The sequence below is a fragment of the Nilaparvata lugens genome, chromosome 11 (assembly GCF_014356525.2).
Source record: "Nilaparvata lugens isolate BPH chromosome 11, ASM1435652v1, whole genome shotgun sequence".
In the NCBI taxonomy this organism is placed as follows: Eukaryota; Metazoa; Arthropoda; class Insecta; order Hemiptera; family Delphacidae; genus Nilaparvata; species Nilaparvata lugens.
Window position 1 is genome coordinate 28,359,654 of NC_052514.1, and position 21,951 is coordinate 28,381,604.

General features: G+C 34.3%; 1 protein-coding gene across 1 annotated transcript; it reads left to right on the forward strand.

Annotated features, from left to right (window-relative positions):
- The first annotated feature begins 6,872 nt into the window (after positions 1-6,872).
- On the forward strand, positions 6,873-20,619 carry LOC111049097 (all trans-polyprenyl-diphosphate synthase PDSS2). Its single transcript, XM_022335102.2, has 6 exons — positions 6,873-7,772; positions 9,320-9,448; positions 10,065-10,266; positions 12,319-12,573; positions 19,189-19,353; positions 20,254-20,619. The coding sequence occupies exons 1-6, from the start codon at positions 7,438-7,440 to the stop codon at positions 20,407-20,409; spliced, it is 1,242 nt and encodes a 413-aa protein (XP_022190794.2). The 5' UTR covers positions 6,873-7,437; the 3' UTR covers positions 20,410-20,619.
- Positions 20,620-21,951: the final 1,332 nt, after the last annotated feature.

Below are 21,951 nucleotides of genomic sequence, written 5' to 3' on the forward strand. Positions count from 1 at the left end.
AACATTTAAACATTTAACATTTAAACATTTAAACATTTAAACATTTAAACATTTAATTTTGAATTAATGAAATGTTATTTCAATCTTTTCTCAAGTAGACGAAAACACAACAAACTAAATAAACAGTTAAATTATTGTATTATTCTAAAAGCTGAAGTTACAAATTTTCAAAATAAAATACCGTATGATTTATGAAGATCATTTTCATGGAATTTTCAATTACAATAATCTCAAATTTTCTTGTTTTCTGAGGTTTCCCTTTTCCAAGGTACCTATCTCACCAGTAGTTCTGTGAACAGTAGACCTCACGAAGTATTCTCATCCACAAGTACCTGATTGAAACTATAGACCTTATGGAAATACAGCAATAGGCTGGCTTCTCCACACATCTGTGTAATCACTTGTCAGCTGATTTATGATGAATAATTCTATAGTCAGATTTTACTCTTATATTGGCTTATGAAGGATGCTCCTTTTTACTTTCCTTGCCCTATTACCATAGGTAAGGAAAGTATTGCTTTCCGAAAAAAATTAAGGTACCCCAATTTCTATACGTTTCAAGGTACCCTATGAGTCCAAAAAAGTGTTTTTGGGTATTGGTCTGTATGTGTGTGTGTGTGTGTGTGTGTGTGTGTGTATGTGTGTGTGTGTTTGTGTGTGTGTGTGTGTGTGTGTGTGTGTGTGTGTGTGTGTATGAGTGTATGTGCGTCTGTGTGCACGATATCTCATCTCCCAATTAACGGAATGACTTGAAATTTGGAACTTAAGGTCCTTACACTATAAGGATCCGACACTAACAATTTCGATCGAATGAAATTCAAGATGGCGGCTAAAATGGCGAAAATGTTGTCAAAAACAGGGGTTTTCGCGATTTTCTCGAAAACGGCTCCAACGATTTTGATCAGATTCATACCTAGAAAAGTCAAAATGCTCTATCAACTGCCACAAGTCTCATATCTGCAAAAATTTCAGGAGCTCTGCACCATCTATGCAAAGTTTGATTTTAGATTCCCAATTATCAGGCTTCAGATAGAATTGAAACAAAAAATTTCAAGTGGAAAAAAGTGGAAAAGATTGAGCATAAAAATCTCTAAAATAAATGTTCAGTTGCATTTTCACCTAAAATTGAAAATAAGCTCAAAATTAGAGAAAATAAGATTATTCAATTGCAAATTATTGTTGATTCTATTGAATCATTCACTATGAAGAGATAGCAGACCGCATGTGTGTCTCCAGCGTTATTGCCCTGTCACCAGCTGACTCAAATCTTTGAATAGTAGACTTTAGATGCGCGGGAACACTAGCGTCAGGTGATGAATTTTCATAACGGCAAGGAAAGTTGTGTGAGTGCGCCACACCAGATTTTTGTCTCAACATTTGTGACTTCAAGCTTACAGAAAATATGTAATGATGGTAAATTATTATCCAATCACAATAAAATTATAGATCTATCTTTCCAGATCACATCGTCAAGAATTGATCATTTACATCCAGTAACTATTTATAACAGATGTATCTAGTCATCTTCAAGATTCTAGTTGGCACCTGAAATCAGAAGTCGATAATTTTCATTATTTGTTTACAATGAGCTCTAACCAAGGTTACGGTACTTTGTGTACGTTTGAGCCACAATCGATTGCTGCGTTTTGGGAACAAATGTCGACTCTTCCGACGCCCGGAAACTTGACGCCAGTCTGCTAGACCTTTTTGACTTCTCCCTCACTCCCTGCGCCACCACTTACCCACTTCTCTACACAAATTTCGACCCTTTTTCCCCCTGTTTCATCAGCTCTCTTTTCATTCCCGTCTCATGGAGTATCATTATCCAATCAATATTGTACACAAACCCATATATGTGTTTTTATCTGAAGATTAGATATACTAGTAGTTCTGTGAACAGTAGACCTCACGAAGTATTCTCATCCACAAGTACCTGATTGAAACTATAGACCTTATGGAAATACAGCAATAGGCTGGCTTCTCCACACATCTGTGTAATCACTTGTCAGCTGATTTATGATGAATAATTCTATAGTCAGATTTTTACTCTTATATTGGCTTATGAAGGATGCTCCTTTTTACTTTCCTTCCCTATTACCATAGGTAAGGAAAGTATTGCTTTCCGAAAAAAATTAAGGTTCCCCAATTTCTAGTTTCTATAGGTTTCAAGGTCCCCTGAGTCCAAAAAACTGGTTCTTGGGTATTGGTATGTATGTGTGTGTGTGTGTATGAGTGTATGTGCGTCTGTGTACACGATATCTCATCTCCCAATTAACGGAATGACTTGAAATTTGGAACTTAAGGTCCTTTCACTATAAGGATCCGACACGAACAATTTCGATCAAATGCAATTCAAAATGGCGGCTTAAATGGCGAGAATGTTGTCAAAAACAGGGTTTTTCGTGATTTTCTCGGAAACGGCTCCAACGATTTTGATCAAATTCATACCTAAAATAGTCATCAATAAGCTCTATCAACTGCCACAAGTCCCATATTTGTAAAAAATTCAGGAGCTTCGCCCCATCAATGCAGATAGATTCCCAATTATCAGGCTTCAGATACAAGTGAAACGAAAAAATCAAGTGGAGTAGATTGAGGATGAAAATCTCTACAATAATTGTTCAGTAACATTTTCACCTAAAATTGAAAATAAGCTTTAAATTCGAGAAAATGTGATTATTCAATTGCAAATTATTGTTGATTCTATTGAATCATTCACTATGAAGAGATAGCAGACCGCATGTGTGTCTCCAGCGTTATTGCCCTGTCACCAGCTGACTCAAATCTTTGAATAGTAGACTTTAGATGCGCGGGAACACTAGCGTCAGGTGATGAATTTTCATAACGGCAAGGAAAGTTGTGTGAGTGCGCCACACCAGATTTTTGTCTCAACATTTGTGACTTCAAGCTTACAGAAAATATGTAATGATGGTAAATTATTATCCAATCACAATAAAAATTATAGATCTATCTTTCCAGATCACATCGTCAAGAATTGATCATTTACATCCAGTAACTATTTATAATAGATGTATCTAGTCATCTTCAAGATTCTAGTTGGCACCTGAAATCAGAAGTCGATAATTTTCATTATTTGTTTACAATGAGCTCTAACCAAGGTTACGGTACTTTGTGTACGTTTGAGCCACAATCGATTGCTGCGTTTTGGGAACAAATGTCGACTCTTCCGACGCCCGGAAACTTGACGCCAGTCTGCTAGACCTTTTTTGACTTCTCCCTCACTCCCTGCGCCACCACTTACCCACTTTCTCTGACTCTACACAAATTTCGACCCTTTTCCCCCCTGTTTCATCAGCTCTCTTTTCAATTCCCGTCTCATGGAGTATCATTATCCAATCAATATTGTACACAAACCCAATATATGTGTTTTTATCTGAAGGATTAGATATACTAGTAGTTCTGTAAACAGTAGACCTCACGAAGTATTCTCATCCACAAGTACCTGATTGAAAACTATAGACCTTATGGAAATACAGTAATAGACTGGCTTCTTCACACATCTGTGTAAATCACTTGTCAGCTGATTTATGATAAATAATTCTATAGTTCGATTTTTACTCTAATATTGGTTTATGAAGGAGGCTCCTTTTTCCTTTTATATCATCCTTGAAATGCAAAATTTCCAAAAACCTTTTATACAAGGCGACGTGCAATTAAAAAAGGAACATACCTGTCAAATTTCATGAAAATATATTACCGCGTTTCGCCGTAAATGCGCAACATATAAACATTCAAACATTCAAACATTTAATTGAACATTGAGAGAAATGCCAAACCGTCGACTTGAATCTGAGACCTCACTTCGCTCGGTCAAAAAATATCGTTTTAACTTTCATATTGAAATCAGTTTCTCAATTATTTTTACTTTCCTTGCCCTATTACCATAGGTAAGGAAAGTATTGCTTTCCGAAAAAAATTAAGGTTCCCCAATTTCTAGTTTCTATAGGTTTCAAGGTCCCCTGAGTCCAAAAAACTGGTTCTTGGGTATTGGTATGTATGTGTGTGTGTGTGTGTGTGTGTGTGTGTGTGTGTGTGTGTGTGTGTGTGTGTGTGTGTGTGTGTGTGTGTGTGTGTGTGTGTGTGTGTGTGTGTATGAGTGTATGTGCGTCTGTGTACACGATATCTCATCTCCCAATTAACGGAATGACTTGAAATTTGGAACTTAAGGTCCTTTCACTATAAGGATCCGACACGAACAATTTCGATCAAATGCAATTCAAAATGGCGGCTTAAATGGCGAGAATGTTGTCAAAAACAGGGTTTTTCGTGATTTTCTCGGAAACGGCTCCAACGATTTTGATCAAATTCATACCTAAAATAGTCATCAATAAGCTCTATCAACTGCCACAAGTCCCATATTTGTAAAAAATTCAGGAGCTTCGCCCCATCAATGCAGATAGATTCCCAATTATCAGGCTTCAGATACAAGTGAAACGAAAAAAATCAAGTGGAGTAGATTGAGGATGAAAATCTCTACAATAATTGTTCAGTAACATTTTCACCTAAAATTGAAAATAAGCTTTAAATTCGAGAAAATGTGATTATTCAATTGCAAATTATTGTTGATTCTATTGAATCATTCACTATGAAGAGATAGCAGACCGCATGTGTGTCTCCAGCGTTATTGCCCTGTCACCAGCTTACTCAAATCTTTGAATAGTAGACTTTAGATGCGCGGGAACACTAGCGTCAGGTGATGAATTTTCATAACGGCAAGGAAAGTTGTGTGAGTGCGCCACACCAGATTTTTGTCTCAACATTTGTGACTTCAAGCTTACAGAAAATATGTAATGATGGTAAATTATTATCCAATCACAATAAAAATTATAGATCTATCTTCCAGATCACATCGTCAAGAATTGATCATTTACATCCAGTAACTATTTATAATAGATGTATCTAGTCATCTTCAAGATTCTAGTTGGCACCTGAAATCAGAAGTCGATAATTTTCATTATTTGTTTACAATGAGCTCTAACCAAGGTTACGGTACTTTGTGTACGTTTGAGCCACAATCGATTGCTGCGTTTTGGGAACAAATGTCGACTCTTCCGACGCCCGGAAACTTGACGCCAGTCTGCTAGACCTTTTTTGACTTCTCCCTCACTCCCTGCGCCACCACTTACCCACTTTCTCTGACTCTACACAAATTTCGACCCTTTTCCCCCCTGTTTCATCAGCTCTCTTTTCAATTCCCGTCTCATGGAGTATCATTATCCAATCAATATTGTACACAAACCCAATATATGTGTTTTTATCTGAAGGATTAGATATACTAGTAGTTCTGTAAACAGTAGACCTCACGAAGTATTCTCATCCACAAGTACCTGATTGAAAACTATAGACCTTATGGAAATACAGTAATAGACTGGCTTCTTCACACATCTGTGTAAATCACTTGTCAGCTGATTTATGATAAATAATTCTATAGTTCGATTTTTACTCTAATATTGGTTTATGAAGGAGGCTCCTTTTTCCTTTTATATCATCCTTGAAATGCAAAATTTCCAAAAACCTTTTATACAAGGCGACGTGCAATTAAAAAAGGAACATACCTGTCAAATTTCATGAAAATATATTACCGCGTTTCGCCGTAAATGCGCAACATATAAACATTCAAACATTCAAACATTTAATTGAACATTGAGAGAAATGCCAAACCGTCGACTTGAATCTTAGACCTCACTTCGCTCGGTCAATTATAATACAATTTTATAATAATATTATATGATTAATATAATTATAATATTATATGATATAATATCCTATATTATAGAATAAGGGTACTATCACATTCCACAAACATCAAATTCTGGTTTGAAATCTGGTTTTGTAAATCAATTATTCGAAGCTCAATATTATTCACCTAGTTTTTCTTAAAGATTAGTTTCATATTTAGGAAACATAACAGTTATCTTTGAGCATGGAATAAAAAACATATTCCTTTCTCTGTGTTTTGAGTAAGCTTGCATTGTGAGGATAATTTACAGATTCGAATCTATATGAGGTCAGTTTAGCACAAAAATGTTGATGAATTTTTTTTGAACGGTCTTTGTGATACAAATATATTTCTTTCTTGTAAATCGTTTTCTTTCATATAGGCTATTTTTATCCAGAACTTGGATTTTCCTGTCCCTTTTTTTATTGATTAAATTGATTTTCTGCCAGAAAAATCCAATATTTCAGTGTGTTCCATAAAGTATGCACAATAAATTGAACAGTTGAATTGGATAGGTATTGTAAATCTTGATTGTTTCTCTTAAATAAATCACATCTTACTATTATTGTTATTAAAATAATTAACAACAACTCCATAGGTACCGTAATTATTTGTTGACTCTCATATTTCTTTCTCACGAATATTAAGAAGAATCATTTTGTCATCTGCCAACACATTACTTGTAAACATAATTTAATAGAAAAAATCTGAAAGATGTTTAAAATAAAATCTTGTGGGGTCCTAAGAAATAAAAAAAGGCCATCAGTGTTTAAAATGACATGGCTAGTGACTACTAAATTGTTTTTTATAGGGGGAAGTGTGAGCTAATTTTTTTAACTTAGTGGGGAGGGGAGTGCGTCCAAGGTTTTGGTGCTGGTGCGCACCACTTTATAATGATAATTTTGAATGTTTTTGAGTTGAGGATTATTCAAGATTTTAGCATTTATTCTATTTTAGCTATTTTCATAATTATTTTAATATAAATATTGATTAATTTCTACTGTTTTAAAGAATGTATACAGTACGGTAACCAATATGTTACATCCCCAAAAGCTCACTCATAAAATTATTTTTGAACTTCGCGGTTGAATTTTGTCGATCTTGCATGAATCGACTGCATGTCGACCATTCAAGTCGACTCTGGAATGGAGTTGTTTTGTTGAAGAGGTTATTGTATTGTTTTTATTAGAATAACCAATAAGTTAGTATTTTTAAAATAAATTTGTTAGAAAGTAATTTGAAAAAATGAAAAACGTGTAAGAATAACTTTAAAAATTATTAGTATTCAATCTATAATAGGTTTCTAGCTTTAAAATAAAGATTCTAAGGACGGATCTTCATCAAGGTTGAATTTAATTCCTTCACGCATCAAGAACTGTAGTACTGTAGCTCATAGTTTTATATTTTGTTTATTTAGAATTCTTGGAAGGACAGGAGCAAGCCCAATACTGAACACTCACGTTACAAATGTGTGGAATGAAGTATAACCGGGAAATGGTAATTAAGTCAGGTTTTGAATGGTACGACTTTCACTTTCCATATTACACAGTTTTGTGAGTAGTGGGGTTAGGTGTGTGCTCATCGCAGATTCAGACCATGGCCATCAGGTAATCACTTTCTCCGTTTCCAGCAGCATATTGTTTGCGCTTCTCAGAGTCTCTGTCTTTTCAAGTTTTTTTCTATTCAATCCATAAAAAATGTCAGCGTGCAGTACCCTCAAATTGTGTTCATATTTGGCCAAACAAAATAGCTATGGTGCCAGAAAGTCTTTGGTTCTTTATTCAAATGTGTGTGCATTATTGGATTCAAAAAGGATTCATACATCAAACAGAAACTTCAACATTACTGGTAAACTAGCCCAAAATCAACAGAGACCAGACTGGAACCGTGCAGTGTCAGAAGCAGAAAAAGTTGTTGGATATCCAACTTCATTTTTGAGTCTCAGGTGGCTCCTCAGTGATGAAATAGCCAATGTTGCGTTACATCTGAGAAAACTAGTAGGCTCCAATCATCCACTCCTGAAAACTGCTAAGTAAGTACAATTTTTATTATAAATTTTGAAATCCATGTAAGATAGGTCCTACTTTATTTTAAAATGGAAATTATAGATTTTTTTCTGAGTTCAACTCTTAACAGTTGACTTACTATTTTCTCTTTTGTGCTTGCAGCTTAACAGACCTTGAAGCGCTTTCTTACTTAGTCTAGTAGGTAACTAACTTTTTTCTTATTCTTAGTAGCCTACCTTAAAATAAAATTAATATTTCTATAATATTATTACTTGAAGCTTGTGCATAAGCAACAGGTTACTGCTGTATTGGAATTAATCAAGTTCAACTTGGTCACATTTGGAAGGTTTAGCCTAATATTGATGTTGATATTTATTTAAAGAAAATTCCATTCCAATTAGAGCATTTATTGCAAGTATTAAATTATGAATAAATTTTCATCCACTCAGTTTTTTACTATAATCATGTTTTCAAAGTTAAAGTTCTTAATCCATTATTTCTTGAAATAATCTTTGACAATTCTTGTCTCCTAGATAATAGTTGTACTGATCTAACTGGGCAATATGTATGCTGTCCTTGAACACTTCTGTATAGCCTACTCATTTCCGGTGAAGGTGTCTTCTTAAAAATTGCTGTGTCAATCAAGTCAACTTATTTAGGCTATTCTAGATATCATTTTTGAAGTCTCCTTTTTTCTAATTTAATGGCTTTATTCTTCCAAATTCAAGTATATTAAGTTTTATCAAGCCACTCTCAAGTCTTATTTGAAATTATTTGTAATTGTATTAACTTCTATAGTAACATTTTATAAAATTGAAAACAAATTTGAAAATATTTGTGATTAAATTATCTTAATGAATTTGTATTTATTGAGTGATGTAGATAGATCACCTTTAATAGATCACTAATTGGTACAATTAAGTGTTCACTTACTTTTTTACTTTCTCTTAAAAAATTGTGATTCAATTTTTCAACTTTTTTAATTTCAAAATTTTCAAGGCTTGGTGCACAAAAGGATATTCAATTTCAAACATGAACAGATAACACGAGAACCATTCAGAGAATCCTTTTCTTCAAAAAAAGCTCTGAGTGGTTTCCGTAACATTTAATCATGATTACAGTCTCTGTAAATTCAACAGTCTCTTGTACACAAATAGTGATAAGGAGACGGAAGCGGAACTCGCTGGGACATCTGTGATGTGATGGCAATCACATCCTTGTGATGGCAATGGATGGGGCGGTGTATGGAGGGAGGGTGCTGGAGCGGGGAGAGTGAAGATGGTGGATGATGTCAGTGAGGAGGGAAAAACTTGATGCTGAAGAGAATCGAACAGGACAGAGAGGAAAAGAGAAGGAGGAATCATGAATCTATATATTTTAGTTTTTTTAATTCCAATGTGTACGATTCAATGGAGTCACATTGTTATTATTTTATTTTAAGCATAAATTTGATCAAGTATCACACATGAGAATATTCTCCTCCCTGCATGTACATTTTTGTGGAGGAACTTCAGATTTTACACATCTTGATGATTTTGAAATATTCTGGTTCTGATTGATGTTCATTTTCCAGGAGTTTGCTTTACAATGGACGAAACAACATGCAAGCATGGGGTTTAATAGTGTTGCTGATTTCCAAAGCAGCTGGACATTTGAATGTGGATGAGATGGAAGAAGACAAGGCTGCTGGGGTTCTTCACAGGTAATTCCAAATTTTCCTAATGAATCACCCTAATTCCAATTAGTAAATATAGTATAAATCCAGTAATTACAAGTAGTAGAATAATTTATTTTCATGTAAACTCTTCATGTGATTCGGTTTAAGTTCATTTTTTATTATTATTTCAATTTTAAATTTATTTGAGCGTGCGTTGTGAGATTAAAGATTATATGAAAAGATCTATTATCTCTTTATTAAGGTAGTATAATTTAATTTAATAGCTCAAGTATAATAATTTCGCACTTTTCCATGTTTTTGTCTTGGGTCTCTAGTCTGTGTGATTACAACGTTCAGAACTGGTTGATATCGCAATTGGGACACCTGTACTCATGACGAAATTCAATGTTGAAATGTAATAAGCATGCTTCTTTGCTGTCATATCTCCAAAAATAAGAATATTTCGAGTTAACAAATCACTAGTTCACAAAAATTGAAATAGATGTAACATGAAAAAGGAGAAAGTAATTTTGTATAAATCGAGGTCTAATCGTTGCAATTGAATTGTGAAATTGTTTAATTTTCATTTATTTTAATGTGGCAATCTTTCTATATTAACCCGCAATAACCTTGACTTGTTATATATAATCCAATGTTTCAGCCAAAGAGCATTAGCAGAGGTGACTGAAATGATAAGGACCAGCCACTTGGTGCATAAGGGACTTGTCAACATCTACCCGGGCCTCTACCCTGAGCCAGCCGTACTCAATGACATGACTTTCGGCAACAAGATAGCTCTGCTCAGCGGTGACTATCTGCTTGGAAACTCTTGTGCTGAACTAGCAGCACTTCGCAATCAGGACGTGAGTTTTTCCTTGATTGATAACTTTTTTTTCAAATGGCTGTTGAATTATCAGAAAATATGTAATTAAACTTAGCATAGAGTAAAACTATCAATATAAATTACTTTTATAAGTTAGATTAACCCTACAATTGACCCTTGTGTAGATTAGCCCTTTTCATAGTTTGCGACTATAGTTACTTACATAGTAAGTAGTTAAACTTTTCATAGTTTTAATTGGTTTGTGTGAATGTTGCGGACATGTATTCATCACGAGAATGAGAACCGGAATAAGAGGGCGTATCCAATTGTACGCAGGATGTGTCTATGCTACAAACTGTGGTAGGAGAAATCGGTTTCCCCTCTTCAAGTTAAAAGTAATTTCTCACGGACTATAATTCATGTTTCTTATTTGTATTTTCGTCCTCAAAATTTCATCTCAAATCTGTGATTTTGAGAATAACTTGATCACTCTATAAAAGAGAAGTTGGGAAGTGAATACTTTTCTGTTTGTAAGTTAGTTACTGTGTCTTCCTGTTCTGGTTATTCTATGAGGATCTTTTATTTTTCATTTATTAACTTATCAGAATTTATTTTCTCCTATTTTCCCACCACACTCTATTGGAATGGAAATCGGGCGAATGTCAGTAAAGTCGTTCCATGTGAAAGTTGGATGTTCTTGAGACGAGGAGGTTGCTGAGTGAAGCAGGAATTCCGTGCATCATCCATGATTTACAGGGAAATCCAGTAGATTGATGATTTGAGGATCCTGGAAGGTATGATACTGAGACGAGCTAGCTTCAAGCAGATGCATCTTTCGTCTGAGATAACTGTTTATACTGAACTTGGTAATGTAGATTGCAGGTCTTTATTTCTGTTCTCACAATTACAGTATTCCAAAATTACATTTTATAATATAATTATAATTATCTTTATAATATAATTAGGCCTATAATTATCTTTATAATATAATTATATTTTATCTTTCCAATTGAGTTATTGTTTTTCTAAATTTAATAGCCCACTTCTAAACTAAAAGATAAATGATAGCAATATCAACTAATTTGCAAGTATGTAAACAAAAACACAGCAAATGACAAAATATAAACTAAATTCACAACAATATTCATATTTATATTTATATATTATAATATATATTTTTTAAATAAAAAAAATGACAATGTTTCCCCCCATAAGAATTAATACATACTTTTGAATAAATTAGATGTTTTTATTGTTGTGAATGTAGTTTATATTTTAGTCATTTACTGTTGATTTGTTTACATATTTGCAAATTAGTTGCTGGCCGTGTGAAAAAAAATTGTTCATGTCTTCCCCGGTAATGTATGTTACGGCACTGAGGAAAGAACAAATGAGAACAAATAATTGCTATTCCTTATTTTTCTGTGGTTACGATAATCGCATTATATCGAGTCTCGGCAAGCTGGGTAATATAATATCGTAAACTCATACATAGTTTACGGTAATCGCATGATATCGAGTCTCGACAAGCTGGAAAATGTAATATCGTAAACTGATACATAGGTTAATTATCTGCCACAGACCTCTCTTTGAAGGGATATATATATCATAGGCTTGTCATCGACTCTATAGTAAATAACCATGGAAATAAAAAATAAAATCCAAGTAGCCTTTTTTGAAATGGTTTATTCACGACATGTTTCGGCCATGATGATCAAGTTATTTATAGCATGTAAATGAACAATTTTAAAAAAGGGTACTTAGATTTTTATTTCTATTCAAGAGTAGCCCTATCGAAGAAAGATAGACCAAAATAACCATAGTTTATCAAAACATATCCTTCATCATAATTTTATTCATTCACAGCCACAAATAATAAAATATCTCATTATGATTGGGAGAGGAATACAGGCTAAGCCAAAAAATGTATCTCTGTCTCTCCCAAATTTTGATAGGTAAAAGTTCCAGAACTAGCAAAGGTATTTCACTGTTTTTATCTACCAAAAGAATCAATTCCCAATAGAAATATTCTATATGTTCTATCCAATTCCTATTACTGTTCAATTGTTTTGAAATGTTTTGATTTCGCCAGTTGGTAGAGCTGATGAGCAGCGCGGTGCGCGACCTGGCCGAAGGGGAGTTCGTGGGCCGCCGCGACAAGCAGAACAACCCACTGCCATCGATTCACAGCGCATGCGCACTGGACGACTGGACTGCGCGCAACGTGCTGTCTGCGGGCAGTCTGCTCGGAAAGTCGTGTCAGGGCACGCTCAAGCTGGCCGGACACGGCACGCATATGCAGGACCAGGGGTATCGGTTCGGCAAGCATTTGGCGCTCGCTTGGCAGGTAAACTACATTGCGACTTTGATGCCGCATCTGCATGTTAGTCCTGTAAGCTGGCCCAGCCTGCAATGTGACCAGTGCCCAATGAAGTCCAGCGTTGGCAAACCACCCATCCACACACTTGCGCTGGTCGACATTGGCCTTCAGTAGGCCATACAATACAATAATTGAATATTCAAAACAAATTAAAGAAAATACATAATTTTATAATCAAAATTATAAAATAATAAAATCAAAAGTAAGCATAAATAATACCAAAATCATAATTAGATACTTTTCATGTGTACTTTGGCCAACATGTAGATGTGGAATAAAGCTTTTCAAGTCTATATCAAGTATTAAATCAAGTATATATTGATATCCACGTTCAAAAGAAATAGGATTTTCTCAATATTGTTTGTATTTCAAGTTAGCTCAGTAAAGATGCGTTCATTGGTCAAGTTTCCTTTTAACGTTTCAGTTGAATGGGAGGGACGATTTTGAAAACTTGAAATCAAGTTTACTTGAAGTCATGTTTTCATAACCTCAAAAGTATATAATAATAGTATATTATGAAGTAAAAATCAAGTTAATTTCAACTTCCATCCTACTTTTCATAATCTTCTTGCAACATACTTTCCTATTTAGTTGTTTTTATACATTCTACATTGACTGGCAACTGTTTTTATCTTATTTTTTCCATTTTTTGGTTGGATTTTACCATAGAGAAAAGATAATCCTATGGTATAGGTCGTTTATGTTCCAAGTTTTAAACTGATTATTTGTTAACTCAAGCCGGTAAATGTCAAGAAAACTTGAATTCAAGGAAATTTGACTAATGTAATAGATTTTATAGATCTGTACATGTTCGGTGGACTCACATCCACAATATTCACTTCAAAGGCCCGGTTGCACAACAGACGGTTAAATTTTAACCGTGATTAATTTCACGAGAACCAATCAGAGAAGGCGTTTTTGACGGCTTCTCTGGTTGGTTGTCATGGAATTAATCACGGTTAAAATTTAACCGGCTGTTGTGCAACCGGCACAAAGTATTTCAAATGTTTATTTTTAAACAATTAATCAATCACGGTTAAAATTTAACCGGCTGTTGTGCAACCGGCACAAAGTATTTCAAATGTTTATTTTTAAACAATCAATCAACTCACTCACCCTCCAACTGACGTCTAGTGAAACAGACTTGAGCTAAGACAATATAATAATAATTTTTATTTCCATGAAGATGTGTACAAAAGAACAAAAACAATATCATATAAAATAATATTTATTGAACTGTATGAATAGTTAAGTGATACAAAAGTCTGTATATAGCTAATGTCGTAAAAAAACAAAATATCACTTCTACACACACAAATTCATTTTATTGATTCAACTTAACACCAACATCTGAAAGGAAATAATTAGGTACTCCCGAGGCAAAGGCCTATATGGGAGTCCCAGCATAAATAAATAAACCAGAAACACACTTATAATTTGTATAAGAACTAAAAGATAATAATAAAATAAGGTAAACTTATGTATTATTTAGATTAAAATATTAAATGTTTGTTTTAATTTGTTATTTTGTGGTAACGGTGCTTGGTCGGGCTACAACTTACTAATTTTGTGTTGTCAATATTATTGAGAATCAGTCCTTTACTTGAATTATACACCATTGGAATCAACTGTTGATTTCGGAGTCTAAAAAATTATTTCTATCAGGATTCAAGTTAATTTGTTGAAGAAGACTTCAACATCATTCGTTTCTAATAACCAGACTTTTAATTTAACCTTGAAGCTTACCATATTATTCAGCTGTTTCAATTCTAAGGGTAACATGTTATACACTATTAGCATAGAGAAACAATAGCGTAAGTAGATATCCCATGGTATAATGAGTTTATGTCGTAACTTTTACTGTTATCTCAAGCCGATTACTGTCGATTATTGTCGATTTTTTCTGTTTTGGCCGGGTGAGAGTGTATGAACGGCACAATATGAGAGAATATCAGTGTCACACAGCTTCAAGGAAAAGAACTACGTGGACTATCGGCTTGAGATAACAGTAAAAGTTACGACATAAACTTCCTATACCATGGGATATCTACTTACGCTATTGTTTCTCTATGCTATTAGTGATATTAGTGAGATATATAGGTAGTGTCTTCGATAGATTTCTTTATAGGGTCTGGGTGGAATCCAGTTCCCTATCGATCTCAAGCTATAAGTGCTACTAGCTGGATTAAGTTTACCACTTCTAATGAAAAAGATCATCAACACTTTATAGAAATATAAATATATTAGTGGGAGAAACCACCATTATTTGAATAAGGGATATGAACTTGTCATACGGTGCTTCTTAGCTAAGGTCCTCATTACATATTTATGTCCTACAATAAGTGGTTTGATAGTGGAATAGTATGCACCACCCCATACTGCGATTCCATATTGTATTCTGCTTTCTATCAGCGCGTAATATAGAGAGCGCAAAATATATTCAGGAAAGGGATAGCGGATGTGATATATATTTTCCGACTTATTGAATTGAGGTGATTTTTCAATTTATTAATATGCTTACACCAAGTGAGGCTTGAGTCCATAATTATTCCAAGGTATTTGGTTTGTTTTACTTCAGTTATGGAATTGCGTTTACAATTTATGTAGGGATATTTGCAAGCAGGAGTATGCAATGGAATACACAAATTAGGTCTAGCAGTGTCTTTAACATCAGATCGCAGCTCATAAACTATTATATTGGACTTTTCTGCATTTAGTTCTAAGGAATTTAATTGAAACCATGAGCTTAAAGATTGTATATCTTCCGTGAGCATTTGAACTAATTGGTCTTTTCTATCAGCACAGTAGCTCAGTGCGGTATCATCGGCAAATGCAGTTATGGCTCCATGGAGGTCACTGTTGCACAAGTCATTAATATAAACAAGAAATAACTCAGCGGAAAGTCATGATCCCTGAGGTACACCGCAAGTAATAGACATTTTCTCACTAAGGGCTTCTCCAATTTCTACTTGTTAAGTTCTATTCCCCAGAAAACTTTTGAACCAGGCGTTGCACACACCCCTCACTCCTGCATTGCACAATTTAGTGATTAATTTATCATGTTTAACCGTATCGAAGGCTTTTCCTATATCAAGGAAGAGGCTAGCACACTTCTTGTTCTCATTTATGCCATTGTAAATTTCGGAAATTAGTTTCAGCATAGCATCTTCAGTATTGCGACCTTTTTGGAAACCAAACTGGTTCTCACTCTAAAAACATTGTTTTGTTAAAAAATTGACCAACCTGATACGAACTAGTTTTTCCAGAATTTTAGCAAACACAGATAATAGTGCTATCGGTCTATAATTGTTTGAGTTTTCTCTATCCCCATTTTTGAAAATTGGAACAATTATGGCATTTTTTAGTTGAGTGGGATATTTTCCTGAGGTCATACTAAGATTAAATAGATAACTTAGGATGGAGGATATTTTTCCAACCACATCTTTTATCAAATCAATTCTCAAATTGTCAAAGCCAGGAGCCTTTCTCGACTTTATAGATTTTACAATATTTTCAACTTCATGGCTCGATAAGGCATGAAAACATAGATGAGAATGAGCGACTGCTCCTTAAAGTGACTTCTGGAATGATCTGAGTTTTTTTCATTTGTGTGAGTAGTATTGGGTTTTTCATGCGTATTACTTGAAATTTTAACACAAAGTGTTTATTCAAACCATTTGCAATTCCTATGTTTTCACTCAGCAACGCGCTTGTCATTGATTTTATTCGATTTACTTCTTTTTTTGTGTTCGTTTCGCCGATCAGATTATTAACGATTCTCCAGCCTTCTTTCACATTATTTCTTAAATTGGTTAAGGTTTTTTGAAAATAAATACATTTGGAGTTTTGAATTTGAATTTTGATTTTATCGCGAAGTTTCCTGTATTTCTTGATAAGGCTTTCATTATGAGTTTTTCAGTGTTCCTGAAAGGACTGTCAATGTGTTTTACAAAAGTACCTGAATCTTACTGTGATATTTCTGTATTTTGATAGACTGAACTCTATATTTATTAAAAACCAATTTTAGTACCTTGTAAACTTTGACGAACCAATTGCTGTATTTGATGGCTTAAAGGCAATAATTTATCATTTATAAGGTTGTAATAATGTCTTTTTATAAAGATTATTTTTTGTTTCTATACTACTCAGCAGCTGAGGAGTTAACCAGGGTTTGTTTGAGGGTGTAGTTCCGATACAGCTATTGAAGATGTACAAAAATTTCTCAAAAGCATTGTCTGTCATTAATATTATAGATACTGGACCAATCTGCCTCTGCTAACTTATTATTTAGTAACTCTTTGTTGATTATTTTATATTCTGGGCTTAGTTTCTTATATTTCAACTTTCCCGTGGTAATATTCATATACAACTCCAGTGGTCAGTGATTCCACTGTTCTGGATTTTAGCAAAAGGGTTGAAATTATATTTCAATTGGGAATACCGGATGAAAATATGATCAATGCAAAAACCAATCTACTTGCCAATTGTTTATTATTCAATGTTCATATTCTTACAAATATCGAGGCACCGAGCTTCGCTCGTTATTTATTTATTGACTTTTGATAAACCAAACACAATTCTTTAAAATGATTGGGGAAGTACTAACAGCACAGCCCAAAACTGTTTCTATCCGAATTTTGATTTATAGACTATAAATAGTCCAGAAAGTAGGTTATGTTCCATACACTTGAATTCAGGTTCAATTTTCTGTTCAAACATTTGAAAAAAAAAATTAGATTATATACAAACCAAATTAAATAACAAAATAACACTCACTAATCACTTGAAATTGTCAAATAATGATCAACTTTGAAAATGATTATATACTCTAGTTTAGGAGGATTATCATGTCATGTCAACAAATCAGATTATGTTGATCAAATCGATTAAATTGTCTAGCTAGATAAAATTTCTCGCTGATTGATTATGATTACACAGCTGGAAATAATTCTGTCTCTCTCCCACACAGGCCACGCATCTTCTGTTAACGAGAGACGACGAAATTGTCATCTGTTTTCCAAGGATGAATATCTTTTTAATGTCTTTCAGCGAGTTTTCCAAAGAGACCGAGTGCAATCGAATCTTTATATCATAAACCTACTATGTTCCAAATTTCGTGAAAATTGTTAGAGCCGTTTTCGAGATCCGTAAAACATACCTTATATACCTTATATACCTCCTTCTTCATCCATTACCCACATCTGTGGGATCGATGGCGTCATTATACAATAAAAACAACACTTTCATACTCAAGTCAAGATCAAGATGGCAGAAAGTGACTAAGTAGTTAAAATTTGAGTCAGATCATCACTCATGTATTCACGCACTTCATAGTAGGCTCTGACTCTCATAAATCCGGTCACCACTCTCTCAAAATCACGCAAATCCAACTGCTTCACTCCTGCAGGCAGTCTATTGAAGTAGCGTAATGCTGCACTCCCATAACACACCTGCGACCTCTGAAGACGTACCCTCGGGATGTCAAGCAGCTCTCGATGCCTAGTGTTGTGATGGTGCACATCATTCCGAGTCAACAAACCATGCTGACTCTTCTTGACATGCAGCAGGCAGAGAAGAAGGAAGTGGCTGACAACTGTCATAATACCCAGTCTTACAAAAAGGGGCTTGCAGTGTGCTCGATGTTCGCTAGCAGTTATAATCCGTGCAGCCCGTTTCTGCAGCTTAAGTACTTCCACCACCCTTGCTGAATGACCCCACATGAGCAGACCATAGGAGATATGGCAGTGGAAAAGTGCTGGTAAGTCATTACCAGATATGCCTCTGTCACATGTCCCCTCAGCTTCAGCAACAAGAAACAAATTCGCGACAGCCTCCTGGTCACTTGTTGGATGTGGCTAGCCCAGTTCAGTTTTGAGTCCAAGACAACCCTAACAGCTTTACAGGTCCTGTTCAGCTGGCTGGCTGCGAGACAAACTGCAGATTATGTTTTGTGTCTTGTTCTCATTCAACTGAAGCGATTTGCCTGAACCATGAGGTTGAAGATTGGAGATGCTCTGCTGACAGTTCTAGCACATGCTGTAGGTCCACTCCAGATAGGACGTATCATCAGCAAATAGCAGAGTCGAGCCGTTGTTGTCCAAGTCATTATCATTATGATAAACAGGATTGGTCCCAGTATTGAACCCTGTGGCACTCCAAAATTCACAGGAAGTGGGCTGGAAGAAGCCCTCCAGAGACACCACTTGTGCCCTCCCAGTCAGGTAGGAATTCAATAGATACAAAGCTGAGTCCACAATCCCATAGTAATGGAGCTTATCAGACAAAATTCCATGGTCAACGCAGTCAAATGCTCTGCTTAGGTCACAAAGAGTCAGTGCTAGGGATTCACCATCCTCAAATCATAAACCTACTATGTTCCAAATTTCGTGAAAATTGTTAGAGCCGTTTTCGAGATCCGTAAAACATAAATAACCAGATATATACAGAAATTGCTCGCCTAATATAATAGGATATACTTGTCTGAAGTCTAGTTTTAGATAGTGAATTATTGTCTGTTTATCTTTCTCAATTATGTGACTGCCAGTTTGGTCATGATATGAATTATTGTTTGGTCAATTGTAGGCCTGCCTGGACTTGGAACCATTCACAAATGGCTCTCAGTACGTGCCTGGCTCCATGTTCAGCCTGACTTCGGCTCCTGTCATGTTCCACCTGGAACACGACCCCTCGCTGCTCGATGAAATCGACAACGGACTCGAATCCGTACAGAACGTCGACTATGCTAAGGTTAGTATCACAATCCTACTCAGTGATATAGTAAAACTTGATATTCCATAAGTGAGTTGAAGCTCTACGATTAATAATTTATTTCAATAGTGCTACATGGAAGTTTAATTACATAGAATTACTACTTTAATTATTAGTACTAACACAAAGTAATACTGTGAACACATAATTTTAATTAAATTTTTCTTGTAATTTTTTTTGTAATGATTTTTTCATGAATACCTACTTAAAATACTTTTGTTTAGACTTTTCTTCTGAATTGAATCGAATCTGTCAATATTGAAAATGCGTCTCTACACGCGAGAAATCAGTCTTTAATTTATCTCACTTGTGAATGTGTTTCACGTTTAGTCTCTAGTTTCTTTCAGTTTTAATTTTAGTTTCACTTGCCTATTTGAGTCAAATTTAAATCATGAAATACTTTCGATAAATACTGCGATTCGAGTCCTCTAGTAAGATGGATTCTGTATCAACATAGGTAGATAGATATTCACTTTTCTCTATCTAGCTTTTATTTTTTGAAGTTGAGTTGGATAGCCTACTGAAGATTCGAATAAAAATTGCAATTAGAAGATGCTGTGAAAAATGAGCTGTAAAAAATGGCTGTGAATCGAAGCATGTTGTGATTATTTAATAAACATAAAAATTGGGTACTTGAAGATTTTCATTCCATTCTAATAGGTAGAAAATATAACGTTATATTTTTCATCAATCATGATTTAACAATAGTCTGCTCAACATCAATAATTCATAAATGATCTGTATATTATTCAATGAAATATACACAAAACATCCACAAATATATTAAATATATTTTGAACATCCACGGTCTACAGACATAATCTCAAATACTTCAAAATTTTCCATTGCCAATATTACTGAAAGTAAACGTGTTTGCAGGTGCACAGTGCCGTATCTAAAGGTCCTGGAATCTCTCTGACCAAACAGCTGCAGAAAGAGCACTCGCAAAAAGCAATGGAGGTTCTAGAAGTGTTCCGTGAGAGTGACGCACGCACGGCCCTTTCCAACATCATCGTTGCTATGGGAGAACTCTAGTTCTCTTCATGCATCAAAATCCAAAAAATATATTATTAAATAATATATTAAATTTTAAGCTCTCAATTTGAACCAGTGCAATAGCTTTATACAGTATTTTTGTTCTGTAACTTATCATTTTAGTGTAATATGAATACTGATCACAGTGTAAACACTCTTTTATATATAATATTATGTTAATAATAAATTTGTATATTCTTTAACAGATAGGCTAGTGGTTATTCTTATCTGGCCCTTCCCATTCAGTTTGTATGCATGCTATGGAAACTTTATTCTTTATTGATTCATACAATAAGTACATCTTCAAAATGATAGGAAGAAAAAAAATTAGGAAACCTTGTGCTATTCCTCTCCCAAATTTAGATAAGGATGTACATAGTCCAAAATAGGTTAAGTCTTGTTGTTGTTGTTCACTTCACAATCAATTGTTAGTGGTTACTGGTTAGATTATGAATAATTATGTTCATTATACATTATTGCTAAAATGATTAGAGTGAGATTGACTTTAAACTGTGATTGATTGAATGGGAGTTATTGATGTTATCTAAATCATTGATTGCTGTAAATTCAAAGTGAATTTCACAAGAGTCCAATTTATAGGAATAGGATTCATTGATAAATCCAAGGTAATCAAAATAATGTATGCTGAATACTTTGCACAGACCGATATAAATAGAAATATTGAGTGTGTTATATTCTTGTGGAGTTCTTGAATTTATTGAGATTTGATCGTTGCATGAAGTCAGTAACTGTTGAATACTGGTCAAAAATGTAGCATCTTTAAAATTATCTTGTATCAATACTAAAAAAATCTTGTATGTAAATTAGTTCGAATTGAAGCAGTTGACTAGTCAATCAATCATTGTCGATAGCAAATCGACTGTCGTCATCAATTATTGTCGAATGAAAAGTATCTATACTAAATCTCAAATCTCTGTAGATGTAGTTCTTTGTTTTCCTGCTAGATTGCAGAGGTTGTCCAATTTTCATCCACAGGTTAAAAACCTTTTTACTGTTACAGTAACTATTATATAACTGGTTATTTAGTTAATGTGAAATTCAGTCATTCATTTTCTTGTACTTTTGTGTTATTGTAAAGGGTATTTCAAGAAAATTTTATTCAACTAAATCAATAAAATTATCAACAGGTCCCCTGGAATAGGATCACAGACTCCTAGGTGTCCGTGGAATTTTAAGAGTCTGTTCCAGAGGTTTTGTAGATTTTTTGTGGAGGGTAAGATAAGGCTAGGTCTCCACTATTCAATCTGGTTTAATGGAAGAATTTCAGTTTTAGAAAGAATGATCATTATTGATAAAATGAGTTCCTCCTATTTCTTCAAAATTGACCAATTGAAAAAGGATAATGTTGAAGCATAACTTTACCAAGGTAAATATAACATGAAATAACTTTTCAAAACATTAAATAGGCTATTAATTTGACAAAGAATTATTTATTACACAATTTACAAGAACTCGTGTTATTTGAATAATGCCGATGACGAAAGATAATGCTATGATATTTTTTTAAATAAAAACAATGTT

Coding starts and splice junctions, on each gene's coding strand:
- LOC111049097 (XM_022335102.2), top strand. CDS start 7,438: ATGTCAGCGTGCAGTACCCTCAAATTGTGTTCATATTTGGCCAAACAA. Junction 7,773..9,319: donor CCACTCCTGAAAACTGCTAA/GTAAGTACAATT, acceptor TTCATTTTCCAG/GAGTTTGCTTTACAATGGAC. Junction 12,574..19,188: donor ATTTGGCGCTCGCTTGGCAG/GTAAACTACATT, acceptor GGTCAATTGTAG/GCCTGCCTGGACTTGGAACC.